The sequence below is a fragment of the Eriocheir sinensis genome, chromosome 15, assembly GCF_024679095.1.
Source record: "Eriocheir sinensis breed Jianghai 21 chromosome 15, ASM2467909v1, whole genome shotgun sequence".
NCBI classification, from domain to species: Eukaryota; Metazoa; Arthropoda; class Malacostraca; order Decapoda; family Varunidae; genus Eriocheir; species Eriocheir sinensis.
In genome coordinates this window covers 15467938-15477585 of record NC_066523.1, presented here as the reverse complement: position 1 = coordinate 15477585, position 9648 = coordinate 15467938, and the positions used below count along the sequence as shown (strand labels likewise).

General features: G+C 40.4%; 2 protein-coding genes across 3 annotated transcripts; one reads left to right on the top strand and one right to left on the bottom strand.

Annotated features, from left to right (window-relative positions):
* Nucleotides 1-104: 104 nt before the first annotated feature.
* Nucleotides 105-1866, bottom strand: LOC126998716 (uncharacterized). The gene is made up of 2 exons (XM_050860704.1): nucleotides 1851-1866; nucleotides 105-514 (listed from the first exon to the last, which is right to left on the bottom strand). Exons 1-2 carry the CDS (start codon nucleotides 1864-1866, stop codon nucleotides 105-107), a joined length of 426 nt encoding a protein of 141 aa, XP_050716661.1.
* LOC126998943 (cytochrome P450 3A41-like) lies at nucleotides 1686-7471 on the top strand. 2 transcript variants are annotated; one of them, XM_050861229.1, is made up of 7 exons: nucleotides 1686-1830; nucleotides 3347-3571; nucleotides 4146-4827; nucleotides 5114-5332; nucleotides 6011-6071; nucleotides 6305-6495; nucleotides 6752-7471. In XM_050861229.1, exons 2-7 carry the CDS (start codon nucleotides 3392-3394, stop codon nucleotides 6916-6918), a joined length of 1500 nt encoding a protein of 499 aa, XP_050717186.1. In that variant the 5' UTR covers nucleotides 1686-1830; nucleotides 3347-3391; the 3' UTR covers nucleotides 6919-7471. The 2 variants fall into 2 exon arrangements, with proteins under 2 accessions (XP_050717186.1, XP_050717185.1); XM_050861228.1 differs by having other exon boundaries at nucleotides 1715-1830; nucleotides 3363-3571.
* Nucleotides 7472-9648: the final 2177 nt, after the last annotated feature.

Below are 9648 nucleotides of genomic sequence, written 5' to 3'. Positions count from 1 at the left end.
TTGGAGTTAAGGTTAGGGGTTTGGGTGGAGGTTCAGGAGGAGTTAAGGTCGGGGATAGGTGAGTTAAGAGATGTGGATTGAAGGTTAGGGTTGAGGGTTGGGGTTTAGGTGGAGCTTGGGGGTTGAGGGTTGGGAATGAGGTGGAGCTTGGGGGTTGAGGGTTGGGTGGAGCTTGGGGGTTGAGGGTTGGGTGGAGCTTGGGGGTTGAGGGTTGAGTGGAGCTTGGGGGTTGAGGGTTGGGTTGAGGTGGAGCTTGGGTGCTTGAGGGTTGATGGATAGGGTTGAGGTGGAGCTTGGGGGTTGATGGATAGGGTTGAGGTGGAGCTTGGAGGTTGAGGGTTGGGTTGACATGGAGCTTGGGGGTTGATGGAGGGGGTTGAGGTGGAGCTTGGGGGTTGATGGATGGGGTTGGGGTGGAGTTTGGGGATTGAGGGTTGGGTTGAGGTGGAGCTTGGGGGTTGATGGATGGTGTTGGGGTGGAGTTTGGGGGTTGATGGATGGGGTTGGGGTGGAGCTTGGGGGTTGATGCATGGGGTTGAGGTTGAGGGTTGGGGTGGACTAGAGGTTGAGCCTTGGGGGCTAGGTTAGAGCGGCTGGGGATGCAGGTGGAGCGTAATAATTGGTGGTTACGGGGCTGGGGATGTAGGCTGGGACCGGGTTAAGGGTTGGGGCTGGGAATTAAGAGGTTAGGGGCTTGGGGAGTTAAGGAGGGGATTGGAGACTTTAAAACTTTAGTAAAGGGCGGTCCAGATCAGGAATCTTTGTATGACAACAGTGCATCCCAGATGTTTCCCAAGTGTTTCGGGAAACCACTGGGATACATTTGAATACCCTCGGGAAATGATGTTTCCTGTCCACACCTCAGGGTTGTTCTCAGGATGTCGGTGTGTGCGGAGATGCTGCAATGGCCTCTGTATTTTACTTATTATTGCACTCACTGGAAAGCAAGAAAAAGACAAGGAAACGTAAATTTGTAAGTTTATGTAAATCTCTCTCTCTCTCTCTCTCTCTCTCTCTCTCTCTCTCTCTCTCTCTCTCTCTCTCTCTCTCTCTCTCTCTCTCTCTCTTCATCCATAAATACATAAATGAAATTTGACTGGAATATGAAAATAATTTATACTTTACACACACACACACACACACACACACACACTCTCTCACTCAATGTTTCTCAATTATTTCCCAAATGTATCTCATTATTTTCTCAGACACTTGAGAAACGTCTGAGATACAATGTTTACATGCATACTTTCCTGGTCTGAACGGGCCTTTACTTATGATGAAACTCGTGTGTGTGTGTGTGTGTGGGGGGGGGGGGAGTCGAGTATGTGCGCGGGGAAGGGGCGAGTGTGGGGTAGGGAGAGATTCTGATAATCGACACATAGAGACAAGACACAAGAGAACATGGCGCCACTATAAACACTTGCCTGCGCCATGACGGGCTGGGGCCGAATACCATCCAGGCCCCTCAAGCATGCCTACCGGCGCAATAGGCGGAGAAGTGAAAAAAAAAAAAAAACACGCCCGCCTACCATGCACAATTAAGCAGCTCCCTGTTTCCAGCGGACTGGTTTTCCTTGGTCAGCATGTTGTATGGTACTTCGTGGTAGTAGATGACAGCTACGATATCATGGGACTTGATATCAGCACTGACCTTGCACAAAACATTACCCAATCATATTCCTCTAATCAGATACTTCATGTTATCACCTTCACTCGTGACTGTATGTATGTGTGTACATACGTGTGTGCATGCAGTTCACCCGGTGAGGTCGAGGAGGAACGCCACAGCTGGACCTGAGGACTGCCTGCATCCCTGTCTGTTTCCAGGTAATGCCTTGCAAACTCACAGGTGTCCTCAGTCATCCCGTTTCCTGCATATCATTTATCATTATCGCCATTATTATTAATATTCTTGCTATTACTATTATTGTTTTTATTATTATTATTATTATTATTATTATTATTATTATTATTATTATTATTATTATTATTATTATTATTATTATTATTATTATTATTATTATTATTATTATTATTATTATTATTTTTATTATTATTTACAACAAGGAAGGCAGCTCAAGGGCAAAACAGAAAAAAACAAACATCAACAAACCAGCCCCCTATACGTTGCTCCGTCATAAGCAAAAAGAACGCGAGGCCAGCAGAGGGGAAAGATGTCTTGATACGCTTCACTTGAAAGAGTAGACAGGAGGAAATACAGACGAAGGAAGGCTGTTCCAGAGTTTACCAGCGGAAGGGATAAAAGAATGAAAATGCTGGTTAACTCTTGCATAAGGGATTTGTGTCTTATAGGGATGAGCAAGAAAATTCATGTGCAGCAGGACCGCGGAAGGGGGTATATAGGCATGCAGTTAGGAAGCTCAGAAGTGCAGTCAGCATGAAAATATCGATACAAGATAGAAAGAGATGCAACATTTCGGCGGAATTTAAGAGGCAGAAGACTGCTAGTAATAGAAGCTAGGGGTGCTGATGTGACGAAGAGCCCTTGACTCCACTCTGTCTAGCAGAGCTGGATAGAGTGGAGGCATAGGCTGATAAGATGCATATGCCATATGAGGAAGGACTAGGCCCCTGTATATGGATAGCATTCAGCCAAGAGTCATGTAATTCCTGCAGAGAGGTTCTTTTAAAAAAATGAGTACTGTAGAGTGGAATCATCGCGCGTAGGAGTGGATAGGACATTTTGTTATGGAAAGAAGATCACTAATGAACCACAGAAAGAGAATGGGAGATAGAACAGAGCACTGTGGGACACCACTTTCAATAGGTTTAGGGTAAAGTCCGTCCACTACAGCATAGATAGATCGGCCGGAAAGGAAACTAGAGATAAAGCAAAGGGTATAGATATTACTATCTACACTCTTTGATAAAATTACAGAGAGAGGAATAGAATACATAGGAGGTTAGTTTAGAAAGCAAAGATTTGTGCCAGAATGTCAAAATTTTTCGGTCTTCTTTTTCCCTACTTCGTATTTTCTTCATCTCCTTTTTCTTTTCCTTTTAGTTTTCATTTTCAACTTCATTTTCTTTTTCTTTATCTTTTTCTTTTTTCTTCTTTTTCTCTCTTCTTGTTCTTGTTCTTCTTGTTGTTCTTGTTGTTCTTGTTCTTGTTCTTGTTCTTCTTCTTCTTCTTCTTCTTCTTCTTCTTCATTTTCCTTTTCTTCTTCTTCTTCTTCTTTTTCTTCTTTTTCTTCTTCTTTTTCTTCTTTTTTTCTTCTTCTTCTTCTTCCTACATATCAACTGTACACCGATGAATTTCAGCCCCCACACACTAAACAGCCACTATAGCTCAATGTAACGTAGCACTATAATATTCTTATAGCACAACAACGCCTCAGATTGACGCTTCTGGTTTTGTCGTGGCGAGATGGGCGTAGAGACGTGGGTGCTGCTGGCGACGGTGGTGGCGCTGGCGTGGCTGTATTCGAGGTGGCGCCACAGCTACTGGGCCTCCAGGGGCGTCGCCTCCCCGCCAGCCCTGCCCTTCATCGGACACTTCAACAAGTCGTTTCTCGTCAACCCGAGACTGTGGGAGACCTATGATGAGGTATAGGCACCGGTGTATATACAGTAGTTGTTGTTGCAGAAGTAGCTACGGTAGCAATGGTAGTAGTAGAAGCAATAGTAGTAGTAGTAGTAGTAGTAGTAATAGCAGTAGTGGTAGTATTATTAGTAGTAAGAACATGAGAAGAACATAAGAACGTAAGGAGTCTGCAAGAGGCCGGTTTTTCTATACAAGGCAGGTCCTGCAAGCCTAATCTTACTTTATACCTCACTATCCATGAATTTATCCAACCTCTTGTTGAATGCATCGATGGTATTGGCACCCTCAAAATGACCGCTAAGCCTGTTCAACTCATCCACCACTCTACTGGTAAATCAATTCTTGCCAATGTCTTTGTTGAATCTGATTTTTATCTAGTATTAATAATATTATTATTATTATTATTATTATTAGCAGTAGTAGTAGTAGGAGCAGCAGTAGTAGAAGTAGTAGTATAGTAGTAGTAGTTTATATATTGTTATTCTTATTTTTATTATCATTATTTTGTATGTTATTATTTTGGTTGCTGTAATCCTCATTTTCTTTTTCAATTTTTTTCCTTTCCTTTTTTTTTCAGAATTACAAGAAATTTTCGCGGATGTACGGTCTGTATGAGTTCTTCAGACCCATTCTGGTGATCAATGACCCTGAGATGATAAAGCACATACTCGTTAAGGATTTTGAGCACTTCTCAGATCGGAGAAAATTCGACAGGAAGGCAAGTAGCAAAGAGAGAGATACGATGAGCATGGAGATGTTATCGGTAAAAAATGGCGAGGAGTGGAAGGGTCTGCGCTCCATCGTGACGCCAATCTTCACCTCGGGCAAGATCAAGAGTATGTTCCCGCTGGTGTGCGACAAGGCCGACGCTCTCGTTACGTTCTTGATGATGCAAGCGTCAGAAAATTCGTATGTGGACATGAAGAAAAATTTTGGCCGATACACTCTGGACAATATTGCTACTTGCGCTTTTGGCATCGAGTGTAACTCTCTGGTGGATGAAAATTCTGAATTCCTCAAACAAGTAGACTCTTTCTTTGGTCGAAGTCCTAAGAAAATAATTAAAGGACTACTATTTATGTTTACGCCACGTCTCTTTAAATTACTTGGCCTAAGTGTGAGGCCACCGTCGACGGATTTCTTCATCGACGTTGTGGAACGTAATTTGGCAGCCAGGCGGGCGGGGACCAGGCGCGGCGACTTCCTTGATTTGTTACTGGAGGCCCAGCAGAATTCCAACAAGCCTGACAGTAAATATGGTAAGCCACATGTACAAGCAGTTATCACTGGTAACGTAGGGTGGTAAAAGTTAATTCACATGTTTAATACATAGCATCTAAGAGCAGGAAAGCATTGGTGGCGAAGATACATAACGCGTGATCTCGATGAAGCTACAAGGTAAGAACAGCATCATTGCGAGTAATATTATTATTCATTCTTTTTTATACTGATCCTTGGCCGTAAAGAAAAGCCCTGTAGTAGTTATTTGGCGTTTATAAATGAAATCGTTTAAGAAGAAATAATAGAATGTTATTGTCGTTGCAGTAATGAGCGACATCACCATAGTGGCCCAGTGTGTGATGTTCATCATCGCCGGGTACGATACTACCGCCACCCTGCTGGCCTTCTCCTCTTACCTGCTGGCCAAGAACAAGGATCAGCAGCAGCGCCTCCGAGATGAGGTGCAGTGGGTAGTGGCGGAGCACGGTGGCCTCACCTATCACGGCATAATGGAGGCCAAGCTGCTCGACGCCTGCCTGCAAGGTGACCACTCATCGATCCTTCGTGACAGGCAGGGCAGGTTTTACGTACAGGCAATCTATGCGACTTCTAGGGGCCCCTTTGTTTCTATAGAGTATTGGGCTCCCAAAGATTTACTTTTAAAAATCTATGAACCTATTAGTAATTGGTATTTTTAGATAATCCAATAGCGTTATGGAAATACAGAACGGGGTACGTTATGGTGCTCCAGAACATAATGCCACTTAGCTCCAAGATGACTATAGAAACAGCACTGATGTATAGGATCCGCAGCAATGGGTACAAGTTGGGCATATCAAAGTTCAATAAGGAAGGCAAGAACTAGCTTACAAAGTGGGTAGTGGATGAATGGAAGAATAAAGTAGATGTCTAGGTTATGAAAATACTGTTGAAAATTGCAAAATGCGGTTAAATACATGCATTTTATTGACGGGAAGGAGAGATGGTGAATACACCAAGTATTAACTGGTTCTCAAGAGCAATCATGTGAAAAGTAACTGTTCTCCTATAGCCTCCTTTCAACCTTGTGTTTCACTCAAATGCTTTTTTTTCTGAAATCTCAAATGTTGCATTTACGTTAACCGTTAGTTGTGCGCCTTATGCAGATATGCCAAAAGTTGCTGTTTGGTGTACTGAGTCACTTAATCTTGTTGATGCCCTTCACTATTATTTTATTTTCAGAAACTCTCCGGATATATCCTGCAGGCATAATGCTGGAGCGGGCCTGCACCAAGACCTACACGTGGGTAGATCAGCTGATCCAAAACTCTAAATTAGGTTTAAGGATGTTCTCCTCAGCCAAGTTTACACAGAAGAAAGGATAATCAAGATGTCACTATCCATATCAATATTTTTGAGAGACGACAGTGAAGCATACCAAAGTCTCTCTCTCTCTCTCTCTCTCTCTCTCTCTCTTCAACTTTCTTTTCCTTGAGATCGATACATTACTTTGTACTCAGCCGGATGTCTTTCCAGGTTACCCGGCACAGACCTGACCCTCCAGCCCGGTGACCTGGTGCATGTGCCAGTCTGGAGCCTCCAACACGACGCCCGCTATTGGCCTGACCCTGAGGCCTTCCTTCCGGACCGCTTCCTGCCCGAAAACAAGAACAATAACCACGCTTACACGCACATGCCCTTCTCGTTGGGACCAAGGAACTGCATTGGTGATTATCCGTCTTGTATTTATTTGTTTTTTGAAAGGATCATAATCCACGGCCACCCCCACAGTGTCTAATAATAAATACATGAACTAACACACTAAAAGCAATTATAGCTTATAATAGTAAGTATCGCGTTATTCGAAACGCTACTAGATATAAGAATATTCATGGCGATACATAATAAACCAGCTTTAGTCTTACAAATGGCCTCCAAAGTGTGGGAAGCCGGAGATTACTGATGTCCCTTCGATGCTTACAGCCATGCGCTTTGCCCTGCTGGAAGCCAAGGTGGTGCTGGCTAAGCTGCTGCTGGAGGCCGAGCTGGAACTAGCGCCGGGCCATGAGGAGCTGGTATTGGAGACCAGTAAATCACAACTCCGATCCAAGCACGGCTTGAAGCTCGTGTTGAAGCCTGTCAAAGGATGAACAAAGTATTCGTTAGTCATGGACCTTTGCGGAAACCTTCTCACGGTGACATCCGCTTCTCCTTGCAGCTTCAATGTATACAATTCTTTTTACTATACTAAGGTCAATGTCAGGAAATCTAAGATGAATTCATAAAAATGTGTGGCGCAAGTAAAATTGTAATAATCAATATCAGCCTTTTCAGAACAGCAGCCCCTATAAATAAAATTCGCCTGCGCCACTAATGGGGTGGGGTCGTCGAAGAGACTTCTCAAGAAAGCCTTCCGGTGCTACAAGCAGCGCCTAAAAAACAAAAACAAAACAAAACATCTATACTTCTATTTCTATAAATCTATACTACATTTGAATTTGTTGAAAAACTACAGAGAAGCAAAAGCTATCATAAGCACATAGGGAGACTGCGAGAGGCCGATTGGCCTACACAAGGCAGCTCCAGATTCCCCCCACCTCTACCACCTGTTGTTATCCTGGTCCATGTAGCTATCGTCCCCGCACTCACTATGTAGCAGTGCTGTAATCATATCACTTTTGTAATGTAAAGCTTAAAAAAGTTTTTACTCGTTATTCACTTCACATAGTCTCTTTAGGGTAGTAATTGATTATTATCATAATGATACTATTAATAATTATTATTAATATGATTATATTAGTAGTAGTAGCACACTATTTAAAAATATTAATGATAATAATAGTGATGAATGATGATGATGATGATGATAATAATAATGATAATAATAATAATAATAATAATGATGATGATAATAATAATAATAATAATAATAATAATAATAATAATAATAATAATAATAATAATAATAATAATAATAATAATAATAATTATAATATATAAATATAAATATAATAATAATAATAATAATAATAATAATAATAATAATAATAATAATAATAATAATAATAATAATAATAATAATAATAATAATAATAATAATAATAATAATAATAATAATAATAATAATAATAATAATAATAATAAAATATAACAATAGTAATAATAATAGTCTAATAATAGAAGTAATAATAAAAGTAGTAATGATAATAATGATAATGACAAATAATGATAGTGATATTAATTATGATAATGATGTCAATAGTAGTAGTAGTAGTAGTAGTAGTAGTAGTAGTAGTAGTAGTAGTAGTAGTAGCAGTAGTAGTAGCAGTAGTAGTAGTACTACTACTACTAGTAGTAATAAAACAGAGGTGTTGTTGCTAGTAGTAGTAGTAGTAGTAATAGTAATAGTAGTAGTAGTAGTAGTAGTAGTAGTAGTAGGAGGAGGAGGAGGAGGAGGAGGAGGAACAAGAGGAAGAAGAGGAGGAGGAGGAGGAGGAAGAGGAAGAGGAAGCGGCGGCGTAGGCGGAGGCGGAGGAGGATGGTCATTCTTCCTCCAGATGTTCGTATTTAGTAACCAAAAGAACACTGCAGTTTCCTGCGCAAAGTTTCCAACAGCTTTCTGGAACCTACGCCGCTAAGTCTGTGTTATACATAAAATGTTAACATGTAGATAGAAAAAACAATGCTCAGGAATTGTTCTGCCACATTTAATATCAGCAGACTGATCAACCATCTTTTTCCTGCATGATATCCACCGGATTGCCACTATCTTTCCAATGCTTACTTAGCTAACAAAGTGATACATGCAGGGTGATCTTTATAGGTAGTAACGCGAGAAACTCTACGGACACAGTCAGCCATTTTAAATTACAAGGCCCATGATTCAACCTACCTGTCCATTTGCCTATTTATCGTCTGTATACATCTGTATATCTAACTGTCTTTCTATCTACCTATTTAACTATCTGTCTATTTATCTATCTATCCAGAAATCTATCTATCTAACTCACTATTTATCTATCTATGTCTATCTATCAATCTATCTAACTACATATCCGTGTAACTATTTATCTATCTATCTAGTGTCATCAACTTGTTGTGTTAATATATATATATATATATATATATATATATATATATATATATATATATATATATATATATATATATATATATATATATATACTCAAGGGTGACAGATTTGATACAAGAGAGATAAGGCTGGGCGGATGGAGTGTACCTGGATTTGAAAAAGGCATTTGACAAAGTACCGCACAGAAGACTAATTTGGAAAATTAAAAATAGGGGTGGAGTGGGTGATGGACTGATTAAGTGGCTGGAGGACTTCCTAACTAACAGGGAAATGAGGACGATAATCAGGGACAGGGACAACGGGAGCATAGCTCTTTTCTCGTATGTCACAACTATAGGTACACACACACACACAGACACATACACACACACACCGTTTATCGTTGATGAGGAACGTCGTAGTGAGTGAATGAGTCTTGATTGCTTTCATAAATAGCCTACTGATCGATGTCCTTTTAATAAACTTGGCATCATCATAATCACTTGGCTATGTTTAGGTTCGTACTAATATCAATATCATTCCTTTTTTTTTGTATCACAAATATCCATTGTTTCATTTTCCATTTATCTGATATTTTCTTAATTAATATTATCCCAATTCAATATTCAACGAATATTTCCAACTCACTGAACATTTAACACACAATTTATCTTCGAGTCCCAAACACCAACTAATAGCCATGATCAGTTATGTTACGAATTCTCTCAATTTCTTCTTTTTTTTACAGTAATTTTTTTTTCATGCATTCCATAACACTGCGAGGCAGTGTGAGCGCAGAGCGAGCTTC